Source organism: Lonchura striata, chromosome 1A (assembly GCF_050655825.1).
Source record: "Lonchura striata isolate lonStrDom1 chromosome 1A, ASM5065582v1, whole genome shotgun sequence".
Lineage (NCBI taxonomy): Eukaryota > Metazoa > Chordata > Aves > Passeriformes > Estrildidae > Lonchura > Lonchura striata.
Window position 1 is genome coordinate 24,100,363 of NC_140741.1, and position 20,390 is coordinate 24,120,752.

General features: G+C 47.5%; 1 protein-coding gene across 4 annotated transcripts in view; it reads left to right on the top strand.

Moving 5' to 3' along the window:
* Nucleotides 1-465: 465 nt before the first annotated feature.
* RFX4 (regulatory factor X4) overlaps nucleotides 466-20,390 on the top strand; it is an 87,149-nt gene continuing 67,224 nt past the window's right edge. Inside the window, exon 1 of one of the 4 annotated variants that reach the window (XM_021535963.3) lies at nucleotides 466-1,968. In XM_021535963.3, the coding sequence (XP_021391638.1) occupies nucleotides 1,926-1,968 (43 nt within the window). In that variant the 5' untranslated portion in view covers nucleotides 466-1,925. Of the gene's footprint in view, nucleotides 1,969-9,800; nucleotides 10,269-20,390 lie in introns of those variants that run through there. The other 3 variants (XM_085570368.1, XM_021535952.3, XM_085570369.1) reach the window with 3 other exon arrangements.

Below are 20,390 nucleotides of genomic sequence, written 5' to 3' on the forward strand. Positions count from 1 at the left end.
CGCCTGCAGCAGAGCCAGCCCGGCGGCACCGGGGGCTGCGGGCAACGGAGAGGTGGAAGCTCCCCGCCGGGATTGCCATGGCCGTCGGGAAGAAGCAGAGCCGTTGTGTTGGGTTGGAGTTGTTTTTTGGTGGAGTAGAAGGCAGAGGGAGGAGAAGCATCAGCCTCCCAGGCTTTGTTCCCGCCTCGCCGGACACATCCCCGCGGCGGGCAGAGCCGGCCGGCGTCCCTGCCGCCACCGCCAGGCTTCTGCGCCGGCTGCAGACCCGATTTTGCACTGTCACTCTCCGGTATTATTTTTACTTCGTGCACACTGGGGGTTCCCCACGCCACAGCTCGGCCTGCGGGGGTGCGCAGCGGCCGCCCCGGTGCCCGCTCGGCCCGGCCCGCAGGGGCCGAGGTGCCCCGCCAGCTCCCCCGCCGCCGGCCCGCCTGGGGATGCGAAGGCACCGCGGAGCTTCCTCTTTAGCAACCTCGCCGCTTGTTTTGCTGTGTGGAGTTGGTGGTTTTGTTGGTTTTTTTTTTTTTTTTTTCTTTTTCCCCCGACGGGGAGAGGGAAGGGGGGGTAGTCTGGGTGTAGGGAGGGGAGAGGGGGAGAAGAGTGGAAAACGTTGGCTCTGTCCATGGTCAAAGTAATTCAGCTATAATCCCCCTTTCTCTTCCTCTCCTGGAGCTCTATTCATATTCTAATCACAGCTTTTCCTTCCCTAAACCAGCCACTTTTATCAGAGCCCTAGCTTTGCACTTTTACTTCCACTTCCAGCACATACAACCGCATGCAGAATAAGCAACTTTTTCCAGCCTCCGTCCTGCCCCACTCTCCCCCCCCGCACTCATCTAACCCGAAAAGGGACCCTCGCACCCTCGGACTAAAGTTGGGAGGCAACATCAGTTCGAAAATGCACCCGTTTAGTTTTTCAATTCTCTTGGCAATCGGGATCTCCCACCCCCCTGCTTTCCGCCCGGTCCCATGGAAAACTCTCCGGGTCAGCCGCTCTCCGCTGCCAGACAAGCCGGTGGCGAGCGGCCCCCACCCCGCCTTGCCCTCTCTCCCCGAGGCCCGGGGGGACGCACGGGAATCCCTGCTGCAGGTCTGCAGTGCCAGCATCGCTTGCAGAGATACTGGCATCCTCACACCACCCTTCCCTACCCACACACATCGCTTTTTTTTTTTTTTTTTTTTTTTTTTTCTCCAATAAACTAAGCTTACAAGATATTTGGGGAGCTGTGCAGCTTCCAATGCCATGTGCCCGCGAAGGATCCCAACCCAGAGCCCACCGAGAGGAGGAGAAAGAGGAGGAGGGGAGCTCGGCCGCGCTGCACGCACACCCGGCAGCCCCAAAGAGCACAACCCCAAACCTACTGCCCGTTTGAAGATCTAAGCCAATTTTGATCTCGGTCTGTAATGAGCCAAGGACCTTGGGTGGGGGTTGGGGGAGGGAAAGGAGGAGTGGAAAGACCGCTGGAACTTTAAATAAGAAAAACGTTTCTAATGCTCTAATAGAAGAGGGAAGTCGAAGTGTTGGGATTGCGTAGATCTAAGGCCCCCCTTTTTGGAGGAAAGCTTTTCTTATTCAAAACAGCATCACAATGGGCTTCACATTGAGCCTTGCCACATCCCCATCTGAGTAGCAGCCATTCATCAGGCTGGCTGGCCTATCAATGACATTTCTCCCATCAGGGCTTCTATAAAATGATGCTTTTTCCCATGAAACATCCGCAAACATTTTGACGGGTCTGGCTTTGCCCCGCTGGATTACGGAGTGTCCCTCTCCCGCTCTACACCCCCCCTCCCCAACTATCTGCCTCTGTCCTCTCTCCCCACCCCCTCGCTGCCACCCTGCTCCCTCTCCCCCGCACATCTCTGAGACAGGGGCTCTGCACACCCCGGGACCTTGGGGCTCCCGTCCCGTCCATGGGAAGAGCATGCATTGCGGGTTGCTGGAGGAACCCGATATGGACTCCACAGGTAAGTCCCCCCCGCAGGCAGCGGGCTCCTTTCGCCCATCAGGGAGGACTTTTCAACTTGACCGTGGCGGCGGGGGCAGCGCGGGCGGCAGCGGGGGGAGCCGCCCGCCGCACCGGCCTCGCAGGCAAATGAGCCCGGGCGTGTGATGGGGAGCGGGGTGCGGGGGCCGCGGAGGGGGAGCTCTCGCTCCCGGGCTGGAGGAGCCCTATGGTTCCACTTGCAGATGCGATGGAGCAGAGGGTGTTTTTTTTTTTGTTGTTTTTTTTTTTTTTGTTCCCCTTCATCATAGGCTGCTGGGCAGCAAACTAATTGCCTCTCCACTTCTAGTTTTAGGCGCTCACTTAGGTTAGAGCAGCAACGAGGCGAGAAAACTAGGGAAGATGGTTGGTGGGTTAGGGCAGACCCAGCACCGGGGGTCATCCTGTCCCGCGGGCAAACTCGGGGCTGGGTCGATTCGGAGGGAAGGAAGTTTGGGGAAGGGCAGGGCTGGGTCTCTCTCCCCGCACCTCCAAAAGATGCCCTGGCCGGTCCTGTAACCGGGCGGGAGAGCGGCGGCCGAAGTACCACCAGCGGGCGCCGCCAGCGGGAGGAAGCCCCGGCGGGAGGGGACAGGGACGGCCGCAGAGGCGAGGCCGCCCGCCCCGAGGGCCGCAGCCCGCGCTCCGCCATCCGACGGCCGCCTCTGCCGCCCGGCCCGGCACATGGGGCAGGCCCCAGGCCTAGGTCTTCCCGCTGTCAGCCGGCAACCTCCCGAAACGACGGCCCCTGCTCTCCCGCTCCCTCCCGCCGCCCTGCCCGCGCTCCCGCGGATTCCACCCGCCGCAGCCCCTGCGCTCTCACCGGAGCGCAGCCCCCGGGCTGCCGCGTGCCGAGGAGGGCGGGCGGCCGCCACAGTCACCTCTGAAAATTTCATTTATTTTATTAGCACAGGAGAACACCCCCTCCTCTCCCCTCCCTCTCTGCCTGCCCGCCTAGGCGCTCCCCGGGCGGACAGCTCGCAGGTTAGGTAGGGCTCAGCCCGGGGATGGTCCTCCCGCCGCCCGCTCCTGATCTATCCTATCCTCCGGCAGCCACTGTGCCGGCTGTGACCGCCGTGCCAGGCGGCGAGGTGGCCGCGGAGCTGAGCTCCCCAGCCCCGCAGAGGGATCGGGTTCCCTCCGCGCCTCCCCGACGGCCTCGGCGGGCCGCGTTCCGCCGCTCCCTCGGCGCTTCGCCGCTCCGACCCGGCTCCTCCGGGGTTGCCGGCGCTGTGCCGGTGAAGCTGGTGCGGGTGGAGACGGGGCAAGGGGCGACAAGGAGGGGTAGTCCCACTTCGAAACCGCTTCGCTCCGTGCCGCCACAAACTTCCGAAGGTCTCTCTCATTCCTAGTTCCCAAGGCGGCCGATGGGCGCTTCGTAAAACTTAAATATTGATTAAAAACAAGGGGGGAAAGAGAGAACGGGAGGGGTGTTGTCCGACCCGTCTCGGCTGTTCCTGCAGCGGTCCTGGCGCGGGGCGCTCGATGCACCGGGTAGGCTCGGCCCCTCGCCGGCCACCGGCGACACCAGCCGGGTTTGGGCCACATTTACTGCCGGGTCCCCGGACAAAACCTAGGCGCGCTGTTCCGGGGAGGAAGCGTTCGGCGGGGAAGGAATCGTTGAGTTCGGGCCAGAGCGTGTGCAGGAGCTAAGAGGGTGTTAGAGAAAGTTGTCCCGCTGTCCGGCGGCACTGCCGAGGTGGGGTTAAGGGGACTGTCGGCAACATCTCGTTTCGAGAGGAACGGGTCTTTAGGGAAACAAAAAAACCCAAACGTAACAAAAAAAGCCCCGCATTTTCTGTCCCTCCTTTAAGAATTGTCCGTTTTCGGGCTTAGCCTCCCTACTATTCGTTTCCTAATTTCAGTAAGGTTGTAATAAGTGGCAGCATGATTGATTAAGATAATATTAATCAGAAAATACTTTAGTCTTGCTAAGCAGATGGCAAGAAAAGTGGAGCTTTGCAGTTGTCTCATTCAGACACCTTAACCTTCCTTTCACAGGACTTAATCCAATTAGCTTTTCTCCTGAGTTTCAGTTGTTATGTAAAGATCCTTTTGCATTGTGGAGAAATATGGCTTCATTGAAAAAAATCAGTCATGTTTTAATTCATCTTCAACAGATTTTCCTTAAACCACCGGGATTAAAAAAAAAAAAATCACCGCGATTCTAATTTTAAGGTAGGGGACAAGTTTCGTTCCTTCACCTTCCCCCAACAGTGCCGTGTGCTCCCACCGAGTTTAGCTCCCATTCCTCTAACCTGTAGAGTGACCCTTGGGGGCTGTCACCAAGTCCAAAGGGCTTTCTGGCCGCCTGGGCTCCCCGAGAACGCCCAGCCCCAGGTGTCCGGCGGGACAGCGGCAGAGCGCCCGCAGCACCGCCCGGCCCCGACGCCCAGCCCAGGCACGGCGCGGCGGGGCTTGGCGAGGAGCTGCCCTCGGAGCTCTCCCGCTGCCCTCGGGAGAGGAGTCTGCGGCCGTGGAGTGGGGCAACCACAGCAGAGCCACACGCCCTTCTCACGGGTTTGTTATATGTCTCATCGCATGGTTTTGCCGCCGTCTTTAACCCCGTCAGGCGGCCGCCCGCCCCGGGTGTAGTTTCTCAAGCTCGTAACTCCTCCGAGCCGGGCCAGGAGCCGTCGAGCCGCCGCCGGACTCCCCGCCCCTTCGCTGTGGGGCACTAAGGGGTCATTCCCGGGGGCTGTATCCGGCTTTTGGGGCTTGCCCTGCGCTCGGCCCTGCCCTCACCTCGCAGCCCCGCCGGTACCCGACAGCTCCGTGCCCGCAAGCTGCCGGGGGACCGGGGACAGCGGCACCGCGCCCCGTCTCGCCCCGGCGGAGTCGGGGCTGGCCAGAGGGCGGTGGCGGGCTGGGTGCTCCGGGCCGGCCCCGGCGCTGCCCGGGCGCGGCTGGGGCGGGCGGGGGAAGCTTTGCGGGCGACCCCGGGCGCTCTCAGCGGCTTTCCCCAGCCGGAGCCCCGCACAGTGACATCGGCTCGGCGAGCGCGGGGCGCAGCCTCGCCCCGCTGCCCGGCCCCGCGCCGCCCCGCAGGAGCTGTCCCACGCAGGAGCTGTCCCACGCAGGAGCTGTCCCACGCAGGACATGCCGCCCTCGGAGCGCCGTGCGGGGACGCGGCGCGCCGTGGATTCCCCGGGGGGCTGATTTCCCGAGCTCCGTGCCCCGCGGCATCCCCGCGGAAGCCCCCGCCGCGCCGCGCAGGGAGCAGGAGCCCAAGGAAACAGAGGCGTGTTCTTGGAGCACAACTTTCCTGCACAGCTCAGTAAATAGCCCTCCTTATTTCAGTATTGGAGCCAGGCGAAACCTCCGCTGGTTTTCAGGCGCTAGATGGATGAGATCCTTGGGACTTGAAGCTGAGATTTAGGAGCTGATCCAAAGCCCATTAAAATGAGCAGAAAGCCTTTCAGTGCTGTCAAGGACGTTGGGATTAGGCCCTTAAAGCAGTTTGTTTGAGCCACGAAAAGCTGCTTCCACTGCCTGGGTTGAAAACTTTGTGGCAGTGGCCAGATTTCAGTCTGCCTTCTTATCAACATAGACAGGTGTTGAGGCAATGGTGGGTGACCTTTGCTACGAGCTTGCCATTTGAAAATAATCTTAAGCATACTAAGCATTGATTGAAGAGAATTAATGTCTTTCATATCCTGGTTCAATTAATGAAATCACCAGTATTATTACTAAATACTTGAATGCTAGTTGGGAATGGAGCTGTGACATTTCAGAATGTATGTATGATGCTAAAGTGTGTGATCTTAGGTTCTGATTTGTTTAATCCAAACAAATGGTTGATTTTGCTTCCAAAAACTGTTTGCTTTGCTTATTGCAACGCAGTAAAGAGGAAACTTGGTATTGGCTTTTTTCCCTTACTTTCCTGGAGTACGTTTCATACTTTTTTATTCCAATAAGGAAAAAAAAAAAGTTCTTTATTGTTTTAGAATTTGTGTTTATAAAGGCTCTAACCTGCTGAGCAGTTAGGATGATCCAATGATTCTTTTGAATCCTATATTTGATATGATATAGAGATGCAGAAGAAACACCACTGGTCTTTTATATAGTTGAACCCTCAGATTGTCCTATTTGATTTTGTATCTTGTAAGATTTCGCAAATGACAGAAATTGAGCAGAGAAACAAAAAACAACAACAAAAAAGTTGTTTTCTTTCCTGTGAGCTGTAGAGTTTGTCTGGGCAATGTTTGCACGGCAGGGCCTGATTCCTGGCACCTCCCTGTGCCTTCAGCAGCGGCAGCAGAACAAGGATCTAAACCCAGGTCCTGTCACTGGATCAGGTCTTCATTCCTGAGGGGGGCTTAATAACCTTGTAAAATCTGTCGGGATTTTTTAGAGGTTTTGAAATATGATGAAAATTGCCTTGACCTAAGAAGTTCATCTTTTGAGTCTGACTCAGAGAAAATAATGATTTTATGATTTGTCTGCTAATGAATTAATTCTAAAATTTTTAGGGAGAGGCAATTGTGGTATTTTTCACTGTTCTGTAATACATGCAGTAAAGATCTTCAAGAAGATGGAAAGAAAAAAGAACTAAAACAGAGTTTTGCATAAGAATAGGTATAGAACTGTAGGAAACTTCCATTTATTTAAGTTGCAGTTTATGGTTTACAGTCCTTATGATTTTGAGTGTAACACTCATTACAAAAGGGACTCTTGATTCTGACAGATAAAACTTTTGGGTGTGGATTGTAAAGAAAGCTGTAGCCTCAGATGGTCTACTTCAGGTGCACCTTTACTATAGTGAACATATATTGAGAAAAAGACCCTCTCACATGTAGAAGTGACCATTTTTGGCTAAGATACTTGTGATGCTGCTACAGCTGTCCCACAGAAAGTCATCAGAGGAGTATCCTGCTTCCATCTGGGTTGTTGGCTTGATTGCCTTTAGAAAATATGGCTGATTTTCAGCTGGCAATGCAGTGAGTGTGCAGGCAAGGAAGAAGGTTAGCATAGCTGTAAAATTTCCAGTATCTCTGAATGTAAACACCTTTGCATTTTAGTAGCTTATTTTTCAGCTGGTTTGAAAGTTAGAACAGTCATAAAGAGGCACATCCTCTGGAATACTATTTCCAAACATAGGATTTTGGTGTGGCAAACTGAAGATCAAACCGTGGGATCACTGAAATCTGCGTGGTGATGAAATCTTAGTACCTCTTTAGATCAAAACTTTTGAAGAGGTGGCCTTACAAGCTGGGGCTTGATGGTTCATAACAATACTTTGAGAGCAGTGATGGGCTGTCATGTAACTAAAACAAATATAAGGTCAGTCCTTTAGGGATACTTGCTGTGATACTGGAGTCCAAATAACTAGCTCAAAATTCTCTGAGTGCTGAGGCTTGTGAATTTTCTGTCTGTTTGTGAATTTCTTGTCTATTTCCCCGCATCTGTGCTGGATTTTCTGTTTGTTTCTTTGTGTGTGAAAATTAATACCCAGTACCATCCCACCCTGCTGGAGCCCAGCGTCCCAGCAGCTGAGGGGATTTGGTTGCTGACATACTGGTGAGGAAGATGGATAGCGTAAAGGATATTTGATGGCTGAGCGATCCTATAGATAACAAGTGTATGAAGGAAGAGTAGGTGGTGATGATTAAGCCAGTGGAGGCCTGTGTGGGTTCTTTTAGGGTATCTGGACCACTGGCACATTTACACACATCTTTAGGGTCCTGTAGAATTGTATATATGTGCCAGGGACTTTCTGGAAACTTTTAAACTAATACAATTTGCTATTAGAGATGGGTCCTGATCCTGCAGTGGCTCCACAAGGGAAACACCTGTTGAAGTCCATGTGTGTGCCTGAGAGAGGGCAGATGCCCAGGGTTAACATGTAATGATCCTTCCCCACAGCTGGGAATGTGTAATAACTTAATTGTAGCTATTTTACATGCATAACTAGCAGTACTGGCCTGTCTTCACTTACATTTATTTTTCTATCAGGAGATTTGCAGCAAGAGTAGTTTACTAGCTATGAAATATTAGCCAGTGTTAGAAATGGTGTGTTAAGTTGGCATGAGAGTCTGTCTTGCTTGCTGCAAGAGCTGTCTGCATATAAACACATGTTGGATTAAATCCTTTTGACCATTCTCCCCTTTATGATAAATTTGAAATCAGGAAAAAGTGGAGTTGGTTAAACAGACCCTCGGGTCTCACTGCACCCAGTAAGAGAAAGTTCATTTGTAGCTTAATTTGCCTCAAGTCTGAAATGTGAAATGCAGGGCTCGGTGCTGTCTTGTTTCCTTCACTTCAGCTACAGTTAAGCAATTTGGTTTCTTTTATTGGTAATTGAACTTAATTTCTCTGAGGTCGAAGTTGTTACAGGAACCAAGGGGTTGATTCACAGCTGTGAATGATGTGTTCACAATTAATTAGCAGCTTATGCTGAGCATTTTTTGCAGGATACCAAGTATTATCATAAGAGCAAACAGTGTATTTCAGATAGCCAGAATATTCTCTGAATGACTGATTCCCTGAAACTTACAGCCCTGGGAATTAGAGGTATTCATTTCAGAGTAGTAGGCTGGGGAAAAATGCTGGGATTTCATCTGTTCTCTGGACTGGCTGCAGTCACAGTCTGATGCTGTGATCATCACTCTGACAGACTTTGTGCTGGAGCTTTGGGCACTCATGAACCCCATGGCAGGGACTGAAACAATTAAAACCACAAATTCCTCTTCTCTAGGGACTTTAATTTCCTTGCTGAGATTGTATCTAGAAAAAACCTGATATTTGCCTGGAAGAAAGGACTCCAAGTTTCAAGTGTTAGAAATTACTGCTTTTTTAAAATTAAAGAATACTGTTGCTAGAAGTAGAAATACATGTTGTCATTCACCTTCTCTTTCCTCTCTCTGTAAACTTTCACTCCTTAGAATTATACTATCAGACTCCTGTTTCTTCAGCTGGTGTGGCTATTTGGGGCACGACTTACAGATATTCATATTAAGGCAGGTAAAAATCATTAAATGAAAAATATCTTCTACACAAATATAAGTTTGCAAATGAGATCTACAAGTCAACAAAGAAAAAAAAATAAAGCTTTCCTGTCTTTCTGTTCTTGTATAGGTCTGTATGTTCAGATCTAGCTTGTGCTATACTTGTAAAGCAATAAAATAATCCAGAAATGCAGTGATAAGGGAAATTTAAAAGTAGTGAAAAAAGCAAAAAGTATAGGTACCACTAAATGCAATGTTAGAAGGCCTAACATGCTTTTTTTTTTTTTTTTTTCTCTCTCTCTCTTCTAGAACCCTTTTAACTGCTAAACTATTTCAGGAGTGTTTGAACTACCACAGCTGAGATAGGGAAATACGAAGGGAGAGCCCAGTTCGTTAGTGGGGTCTCATGGGTGGTCACACGGTGCTGGGTGGATTCACCTGTGTTTCAGAGCCAGCTACCCCATGGTGACAGCAATGCACACCTGATTCAAAAGACCCCACAGAACATCCTTTTTACAACTAAGGACACTTCAGCACACTACGACAAAGGTGCAGTCTACTGCAAAAGACCAACAGCTATGTCAGAGGCCAAGCAGGAAAGGCTGTATATTTTCCTAATATTCTAGGATCTTGCTGAAACAGACCATTTGTTGAATGAAATTCATGGATGGTTGTAGAAAGTAGAAAAAACCCTACCCTTTAAAGGGGAAAAATATCCTCAACAACCTAACTTGTGTGGCTCCCACCCTCATCTGACATTCAGTTTAAACATGAGTATGTGGCAGGATGTCCTCATTAAGCAAATGAGTACTTAATGCCATTAGCTTCTAGGTACTCTCCTCCTGGGTGTTGCTATTTCTGATGCTCAGAGGAAAGTAAGATCCTTCCTGCTCTTTTACTCCATAAAAAACTTAAGGAAATGGGGAAACAAAAAATTTTGGCTGGTCCTTAGGGCCTGATAGACACCATTAAAAAAATATGGAGCAGGGCAATACAGAAGTGGAGTCCTGGTCCCAGATGCTGTGTGTCAGGGCACGGCAGATCTGTGCTGCTCTGTGATGAGAGATGCCCACTCCTGCAGTGGGTGTTCCTGGGGCCACAGGCTTGTGTGGTGATGGAGGGACTCACCTACCCCTCAGCACAGCCTTACAGCTCCTCTGTCTATCAGACCCGGCTAAGCAGCAGGACAGAAATTTGCTGGCTAGCAAGCTTGGCACCCCAGGGCCACCAGGAAAGGAGCTGTGCCCAGTGCTGCGTGTGAGACAGAGGACTCACATGTGATCAAAGAGCCAGAGCAGGAATTCTCAGCCCTACAGGTCTGAAACGTGCACCTTGTGTAAGTAAAAGGCTGCTAAGGCTGCTTCTTTTGGGCCTCTTGGGGTTAAGGGTAGAATGAAGTATGTTTTTGTTATCATGGGAAATTTGGCCTTATGAGAGGCATAGTGCAAATGACACATTTGCTGAATGGTGTGTTGTGTTTGCACACCAGCCTCTGTCACAGCTTGGCCTCCAGGGTGGCCACTGTGTGACAACAAAATGTCTTAACTCAGAGGAGGTGTGCTGAAGAGACTTCCAAGGTCCATGGCAGAACAAGGCAGCTGCCAGGTGAGATTCCAGCCCTGTGCAGGCTGGAAGCAGGGACTGTTCCCCACTCTGCTCCATCTACTGTGCCTATGCTTCCTTTTTCCCAAGCAGTGGCAGTAGCACATCCCGCTGGTTGGACTGCCTGGCCAGTGCAGATTTTCCAGAGCTGGAACTCACATTCCTATCCTAAATATAGAGTCACAGGGACAATACTGGTGCGGGGGCCCCTCTAAAACAAACATTTTTTGAAAATGAGTTGTGGTAGGGGCAGCAAATGGCCTCCATTGTAATGAGGTGGGGAGAAGTGGGGAGGACTGCATTTACAGAGCAGTTTAATCACATGGATGGAGCAGCGTGTTCACCTCTCCTCCTTGCTGGGTCATTTCCACTTTGAGCTCTGCAAACAGACCATCTATTGAGTAGTTAGTATTCAGTGCTGAATATTCAATACTAGACTCTTGTTTTGGTGAGTCTTGGGCAAAAAAAGGAGGAAAGAAGACTTCTCTTTTTTCTCATGTTCCCTCCCTGAGTTTGCTTTGCATATTGTTCAGAGGAGACTGGAGTCTTCTCAGAAGAGCCAGGCTCCTAGTTTTAAAAGCACTGGTCTACTTTCATAGTACTTTGTAAAGAAAGGAAAGACAGTTTGGAAGGGATTAAATTCATACAAGGTTTACAAATCTGTAAGGCTAGGCAATCGGGACTTGGCAAAGAATTTTGTCAACCATATTTAGACTGTGAAGCTAAAAATGCATGAAATGCTAGTTCTGTATACACAAATTAGTTCTGAGGGGTACCAATCTTTGTGGGGGGATGTATTAATGTCCTCTCTGCTAGTTTTGGTAGGCAGATACTCTCTGTGTTCATTCTGAGAGCAACAGCATTTGTTTGTTTCTGTCTGGTGTGCTATATTTACCCACCAAATGGTTGTGAATGTTGTGATGACAGCATCCTTTGACAGTAATGAGCAACAGATAGATTTGGAGTAGATACCTATAAAGGGAGGAAAAGGAGTCACCATTTGAGTCAATGTAGCCTCTCTATATTTTAGTTCACACTCTTTTTCATTCAAGTGATTGTCTCTTTCCTACTGCTATGATTATATCCTAACACCAGAGTCATGTATTCTGTGCACAGTTGTGTCTGTCTTCTCATGTTCTTTCAGTCTGCTCAACTGGATGCTGTTTCTAATGAGAAATATTTACTCTGGCCTCATTCCTTTAGGAGCTGACCTCGTTTTTCTCCTGATTAAAAAAAAATATAGAAAGTCTCTATAGTTATTTTTTCTCCTATCCTTTATTTCTGACCATGCCTTTTCTTTCTCATTCCTTCTTTTGTTTTCTTTCCCTTTCTTTCTCACCTCCTTTCCAACAACCAGCCTTGTCCCTCCTCTCTCTCTCTCCTGAGCCCCACAACCAGTGTTTTGTGTATCCCCCACCCATATCTCACATCTTTTCATTTTGTCATCTTTGTGGGGCTGTCTTACTGATGTACTACCATCTCTGTGCCAAATTGGCCTGTCTGCTGGATTCATCACCTCCTGAGGCAGAGGGAAGCATTTCATGGGTACTTGATGCAAATTCTGTTTCTTGAGCCACAGCTCTCCTGCTCAGCCAAATGATTCCAGCCCTGTGTAATAATGAAGCAAAGCTGAATTAAGGATTAGAGAACTCCACATCTTCTCATGCACACTGGTGAGCTGAGAGACCATGGCTGCAGCTGGGAATGTCTAACCCAGAAGCTAGGGAGCAGAGACTGGGGCAGGGTGTAAGAGAGGGGAGAGGTACCTAGAATTTAAGGCCCTATGAGCTTGTTTGTCTCATGTTAATTCTATAGCATGAGAAGTTAATGGAATCTGGGGCAAAAAGGGCATCAATAGCCTCTGAGCTTTATTCTGGGGAAGAATAAGTCTGGCAGTGATCAAGAGACGTGTGCATTTCCTTGGAAGGAAGTGTTGCAGTTAAATTGGAGACGATTTAGGCCTTTCCACTGAGTCATGCAGCAGACCCTAATGGACTGAGGAGCCGTAACACATCCCACTGGGGAAGCATGAGGGCACGTTCTGCTGCCTGCAGGGCTGGTGCTTGGAAGGCATAAGATGTGTGTGATGATCCTACTGATGAAAAGATTGGCTGTGTGTTGCACAGCCATATAAGTTAAAGTTCAGCACTGAATTGGTTAGTTACTGGTGTCACTAAGGGAATGTGAGGAAGTGTCACCACACTGAAATCGGGCCAAGGGAGGTTTGCTTTGCTGCTAAATGAGAAATGGTCTTGATGAAGCAAAAACCAAGCAGCCATTACTGATCTGGTTAAACTTACTTTTCAAAGCAAAATATTAAATAGTATCTGTGTGTTACTGGGAGAGGGAAAGGGCTACTTCTAATTAACATGCATATTGAGTTGGAAATGCAATAGCAATAAGCTATGTGATTCCAGAGGAAGGGGCAGATAGGAGTTCCTTGTTTGATCCAGGGTAGAGTCTGCCCTACATACCGGAATCATTATGCAGGAGCATCTTGTACTGTAGGGCTTCTGGGGGTTTTCTCTGCATTTGGGATGCACCTTCTTAACAAGGAATATTGTTGACAGAATACTTAAATGAAAGAATCACATTCAGATGAACTTCTGCACAGTGTAAGAAGAATAGCACATCTCATGAATTCCAGCTTTTCTGCCCAAATGTTCTGGAGGAGTTAAAAATTATTGACTGTGGTGCTTTTTGTTATTAGTTTAAGTATGGCATGCCAATTTTTAATATACTTTATCAAATAGTTTAGCAGAAAATCAATACCAGGAGTGAAGATCTGGCTAAATAAAACAGAAGCACTCTCTCACACTCAAGTGAGTTATTCTTTGCATTCTTATGATATCATGGTGAATCTTCACAGTGCTTTTCCAGAATCACGAGTCAAATAAAAAGAACAAAAACATTCCTGCCATCATCTACGAAGTGCCCTGGACCAATGTCCATTAACCCTGAAATAGATCCAATAGAATTGTACGCCAAGAAATGAGAACAAAAGAAAGGACTGCAACAAGAGTGTCTGACATTTTCCCCTGTTGGAAATGAAGTAAAAAGTTAGATTAGCAAACAAAACACTGAGGTATCTGGCAGCTCATCAGGGTAGCAGCTCTGCCATCTGCACCAAGGCCATGTGTCACTGTCATCCCTGAGGAGCAGGTGTCTTGGAAGAACAGAAGATGGCTGTGCAGGACCAAGGAGGACACTGGCATGATTTCCTGTGGAGCTTGAAGATGTTCCTGACAACTCACATGCACGGACTGAAGGGTGTGTGCCTTGGCAATGAATGAGGCAGCAAGGAGCAGAACCAGGCTCTGTGTGGCAGGTCCTCCTCGATGGCTAGAGAGGAGCTGGTTTGTGAACTAGGAGTGTCTGTGTGCTGAAGCAGTCACAGGGAACAGCAGCTGGACAGTGACACTTAAATGGTCTCACAAACCTTTCGTTTGGCAGTGGAGAGAAGAATATTTTGATTACATCACCTATAAAAACATAAATCTCAGAAAATTACTGTGTGACTGGCTGTCCCAAGTAGCTTGTTCTACTTGATTTTAGTTGATTTTGTTAAGTCCAGTGCCCTCAATGGGAGCCAGTGGCTGCCAGTGGCTGCCACAGACATAATTGTTCATAACAATGTGCAGAGGCTAAGCAAGGTCTTGTTTAGGTCTTGCTTTTGCAGTAGGCTGAGGCTTTTTAGATAAAGTGAATTTTGTTTGCTTTCTTTCAAGCATTGTGGTTTTCTAAAGGCTTGAAAAGCGCTGCTGTAACCAACCTGCACAGCACTGCAGCAGCATTGCACTTCTCAGGTGGCAGATGTGCCTGCCAGTGGTGCTGTGCTGCAAGGTGTGAGAGAGCTACAGAACATGAATCCTGATTCTGCTCAGACCAGATGTTGTATACTAGACTAGGTGTTTAGTAGTTTGAGGGTCAGACTTCAGGTTTATCTCCTAATCATTACTCCTGAGAGAAAGAGATCATCTCTTTTGCCTTCAAGGGACTGTTTTAAAGTAGTGATTTGTCTTGCAAGCTGATATGACCAATTGCTCCAAGACATTGAAGTGTTACAAGATGAAGTCTTCACTTGCATTTGTCAAAATATTACATGCCCTGGTGCATTTTTCCTTACTTTCATTCAGATAGCATTTAGAAATTCGATTTGCAGGACACTAAGGGATGGCTGAAGCAGACAAGCTGCTCAGATATTATGAATTTTACAGCTGAAGAGGTTAGAAGTTCTTTATCCACACCAGTGGTGCAACATGGAAAGCACAAACAGAGTTTTTGGGGTGCTAGCATGTCTCAAGCCATGTTCAGCAAAATCAGCTCTGCAGAGAAAAGCTCAATGGACCTTGCAAACCTCAGCACCTACTCTGAAACAGACAACAGAAGAAGCTGTCAGGGCAGTGATGGTTTCCTTAATAAGAAAATATACAGAATATATCCTGTTGATACAGAATATATCAACTCTCCTGTTGGTACCATGGGCTATCAAAAGGGAAATGAGAGGTTCCATGAACTTCAGTCAGACCCTTGAACTTTTGAGTTACTGTGTTCACCTGCTAAATCTGCTGTTAGCAGCCACTTTCTCATGTGGTTACAGATCAGATGAGCAGCTAGACAGTGTTGCTGGCCAGCTTGGTACTGATACACTTGGCAAAGAGATGCTGCAGGAAGAGATGAGTAACTCTTCCCTCTGAGAACACCAAACAAATAACTCAGAGGGGTGCTAAGACTCTGTATGCATGAGAGGAGTTCCTCCTCTGTCACTGAAACTGAATTAAAATTAAGTCTGTCCTCACTGCTAAATATTTTTCAGGCAGGTCCTCTTATAAATCCACTAAAATTTGGTAGTTCCTTTAAATTTGCATTATCTACTTTTAGATACCTTTGCTCACAGTTACTTACAACTTTTTTTTTTTTTTTTAATTTGCCTTGAGAAACTGGGGGAAAAAATAACAAGAGCAATCATGAGTAAAGATAAAGAGCTGGACTGTTGCAGCTGTGCCATCCAAGTTAGTATATAGCTCAAACAGTGGTTTGGGTCCTAGCTAATCTTATATTCTTATTTCAGTGACAAGCAAACTTATGTGGAAGAAGTGCTGGTCCATGTGTAGCTCCCTAAGTAAATTGTTATGCTTGTCAGTGACTTTAAAATTTGGAGTATGAGAACCAATCTAGAGCTGAAAGCACATGAGAGGGTTTTTAATGCAATTGCTATGGCTTTGGTGAAATAAATGGTTTTGCAAATTTTGTCATTGCCAAAGCCTTGGCTATATCTCTAGGACATGGGGATTCTCATCTCATATATTTTCAAAAAACTAGTGATTCCCACTGATGCCAGTGCTGTGACCCCATCCAGATAAGACAGATCAGAGGATATGGCATAACTGTGGAAAATGAGCACTGTATATACTGCTGTGGGGAATGAGATGAGCAAAATGCAGCTCAGATTAGGTGACCACAGAGCTTTATTCTGCCCATAAAACCTCCTAATCTCCCTTCAGGACACACAATGCCCACAGGGGTGCAGCCAGAACTGGGTATACTCAGTTCCAAGCTGTGTGGCACAGCCCCCCCAGCACCTGTGGCCACAGTGGCTCACAAAGGCCAGAAGAGGCTGTGACTGCAGGTGATGCTGTTTCTGCAGCTACTCCTGACCCTCCTGGCAGGACAGCAGCAGCAGAAGCTACTGTGGCCATGATCACACCTATCTCCTCTTCTCTGCAGAGAAGAGCCCAAGTGGCTCTTGCCCTGCTCTTGCTATGGCATTGCTCATGTGGGAGTAATGAGTGCTTTGGGCTGCAAATATACTTAACTAATAACCATTACACAAACAGGGAAAATGTGCTGGCAGTACACAGGCTCCTCTGTTGCATCATGTCAACTCAGGCTCTGGAGAGAGAAGCCTTTCAAAGATGTATTCCAGAAGTAAGCCTTTACTTCTGAAGGAGATAACAAGTCAAAATATTTCATGAAAGATAAATTTCAAGAACATTTCTGCTTCTTATTTCTGATAGTTCATGAAAGTTCCTGCCCCTGAGCAGCTCTTGTATGCTTCTGTCTCAGAGCTCCCAGGCCTGCCTCCCCAGCTCAATCTTTGAAACACCATACAGTGAAAATATGCTGTTTGTTGAAAAGAAGTGGCTTGGTAGGGTGAGGGTGAAGCTACACAGGCTTCTGCTCTGCCCACCTTTGAAAACAAGTTCAGTTTAAACTTCTGTTGGCAAAAGTGTGATGGGTACATGGAATGGAAATGGAGTACTCTGGTACTTGAGTCTCAGTGGATGTGTCAGCTTCAGAAAGATTGGGATCAAAAAGAGAAGAGCCAAAATTAGGGGAAGAAATAGTTCCATAGTTATTTTAAATTCATCTTTCAACATTTAATTTTGAACAATTTCTAATTTTTTTGTCAGTGTAATAGTAAGTTACTCTGTCAAAAAATTTACACTGGGAAAATTATTGTAATTTGAATAATGGTCTCCTTTACCTTACATAGGAATCTCACAGCAGATACAGTGTATTTGTATTTAGTGGTATGCAGAATTATATAACAAAAATTTTAAGGTTGAGGAACACAGTTGTGTGTTTCACAACAGTTCACTCCCGACCTGTGTGAAATTTGGTAGTTGCTGTGATATTTGAAGATGGATCTTCAAAATGCCATTAAAAACATTATTTTCTTTATTTGCTAGTAAGATTATGATAGTTTCCATGCTGTGTCACAGTTATGAGTAAGTGACTATACTACATTTTACTACTAGCTATTCCTAATCTGGTTTTTTGCTTTTTCACTAGTGCTGATCCTTGTTTCAGTTCAATTGAGGGTACAGTGTGCTGGGACTCCTGATGGGAAGGAGTCCTACAGGGGGAGAGAAAACGCCGTAAGGCGTGATGCACTAAAAACAGAGTGAGTAAAAATACAGCCTGTATTGGGATGTAGTTTCTTTTGTTCTCACAAGCACTTCCCATTGGAAATTTGGGGTTTCTCATGTTGTGCTAACGATTCATCATTGTTATGCGTTTTGATGTGCCCTTCTGCCGAGTCACTGCCTGAACTCTGTCATTCTGTGAGTTTTCCCCGCTGTGAAATCCTGCCTGTGAATACTGTGAAAACTAAGGTCCAAGTGCAATAATTAAGCTTAAAATTATTAATTAATTAAAAAATTCCATCCCACATGACTCAATGCATATTTGGAACAGTGGTGTGATGTGGTTGGTGCCAGCCTTGGGGTGGAACCACAGCCTGGAGACACCAGGGGTTTTTCTTGCAGCTCTGCCTGGGACAGGCACACCCAAGTCATGAGGACAAGCACATCCAACATGTAGAGGGCTCTACCCAGTGGGTTCCCTAGGCCTGGAGCAAGATCTAATGTTATTAACTCTGAAAGAGCTTCTATAAGTCAAACCTAATTTTGACTTTTGATTTTGTTCATTCTTTCTCCTTTTGCTTCATTTTGGGCAGGTGTTACTGTGCCTGGGATCTGTGGGCTGACAGGAATATTTAAAATTTTATCAAAACTGTAGTTGTGTTTTCTTTTAATACCTGAAGACACTGTTATTAATACTGGGAGTTTAAAGCTTTGTGAAAATGTTTTTTTTTATACAAACAGTAGAAAAATAGCTACTTATTAAATGAAGTTACATATTAGAATATGTATTTATTTATACTTGCATAATTTAGTTTATGAGATAATACAGCTTTTAAATAGTTATTTAGTTTTGTCACATTTTGTCATCTGCTAAATAATTTAACAAATTTGCCATAAACCCCCTGACATTTTTGCTCAAAAGAGTTAGTTTTCTTCATTTGTTTTTGCCAGACAGGTCATGTATCTTTTCAGGCCTGAAGAATTTCTATCGGCTATTTAAATGCAAGGCCACAAAGAGAAAGCCAGTCTCAGGCTGCAGCAGGCTGCACTGGGGTGATTCAGGACCAAAGGAGCTGCAGCACATAATTAAACTGTAACTGCACCCTGCTCCAGGCTTTATACACGGCCATGAAAACTGGCTGCTTTTTCCATCTAAAAGGGGAATATGCACAGCTATCAGAGACACTGCGTGAACACGGATGATGAAAATGGTTATCGAGTGGCACTTACAAAGTTGGGGTTTTTTTCCTACTACTTAGGCAGGGAATTTGACTAAAGATGGCTGCTGGTAGTTCCCTGCTGCCGAGGGAAGAGGGTGCATCCCAGCTTCCCAGCTCTCGGCGCCGGCAGGAAAAGAAAGGGCAGAGCTGGGCATTGGTCTCCCCTTGGCGCTAATGGCAGCCGCCTTTGCTTTTACTCCCTGCAGCTGGGCTCGGAGCCAAGGGAATTATATACAGCCATGGCTGTGTGCTGAAAGGAGGAGGAGGAGGTAGGGTAATCTTTCCCAAGGCTTCTTGCATCTCTCTCTGATGTTGCCCTCAGCAGCAAGTTTCTCTTCACCTGTGAGACAGCTCACAGTACTAAAACGGGACTGGGGTGATGCTGTGAGCTCATTTTTAGGGCAGCAAAAGAAATCTGGCACAAAGCAGCCATATCCTTCTGTTTGCCCTCAGACAAGGAGGTGATACCTCCCCACCCCATGCAGCTGAGCCCCACGAGCAGGGAAAGCCTCCGAGTTGGAGTCGCCTCCAGCTTGTGGGTTTGTAACTGAGCGGGGCTGATTTCACAGCACAGGCCCTGCTGGCAGGGTTTATGTCACGGTGTCAGCAGCCTTACAGTGATTTTTAAACAAGGCTGTGTTGCACTTGATGGGAGAAGAAATATCCTTTAAAAATCTATTGCCAACAAGTGGGTTTTTTGATGGTTTTCAGAGAAGTACCTCAAGGGAGCAGGCTGTGAGGCTTCTGAGGCACAAGTGTGATGTGAATGAGGAAGATGCACACAGGGATGTGCTTGTATTGGTGAAGGAAGCACTGCAGCATGTTCTTGCTGTGAATACATGGGGAGGGGAATAGCCTGAAGCTGCCACAACACTGCCTGAAAACCACAAACACACAAAGCAACAGTACCTGGAGTCTCATGGCAGGGCCTGGAAATCAGCTCTGAAGGGTTCTCAGCACACCCTTTCTGAGTTCTGCACGGGTGCCATTGCCCTTTCGTATACATGGCAGTGGAGGGGGTGTGTACAGAGGAATATGCACAAGTTTATACAACTGCGTGGGTTTAAAAAGCAGTTTTTCCTGCAGGATGTATTTGGCCATGACCATTTGTTTGTTTATTGGCATCTAGTGCTGAAATCAGGTCATACCAACTTTTATCTTATATAAACCAGATGGGCAGCTTTCCCAAGATGCTGGGTTCCTGTTTTCCCTTCAAGCCTGCTGCTGAGATGGGCTTTTGCTGGCTGGCAGAATACTGCCTGTGCTGTGCAGGTAGCCTGGTGGCTTGTGGTGGGGCTTATGGAAAGGGATCTGGAGCCATTTCCACGTCTTTGAAGGTGCTTCTGGCTCTGGCAGTTTGCTGAAGCGAGGCCTGTTTCCCCTTGTTTCTTGTGCATCTCTTCACTCAGTGGGGTGCTGCCTGTCATAACTTGCAGGTTTGCCTTGCAGTCTTCCATCCATCCCTTCTTTTTCTTGCTTTGACCAGGGGGAGGTCTCTGAGCATGAACTCGCTGCTGCCTGCGTTCATGCCCTTGAAAAATAATCTTATGAGGGAGGTCAGTTTATTGTAGCAATACCTAGGGATTTAAGGAAACTCAAGAACTCATATTTCATATTTTATCCAAGGAAATACATAAGAAGGTGTAACTTTTGCCCTGAAGACCTGTAACAGTATATTCTGCTGAGCCTGGTGCATCCTCTAAAGTCATCAGGGGATGTAAGCTATAGCATCCAGGAAGAACAGTGGATTCAAATCAATGTAATGCT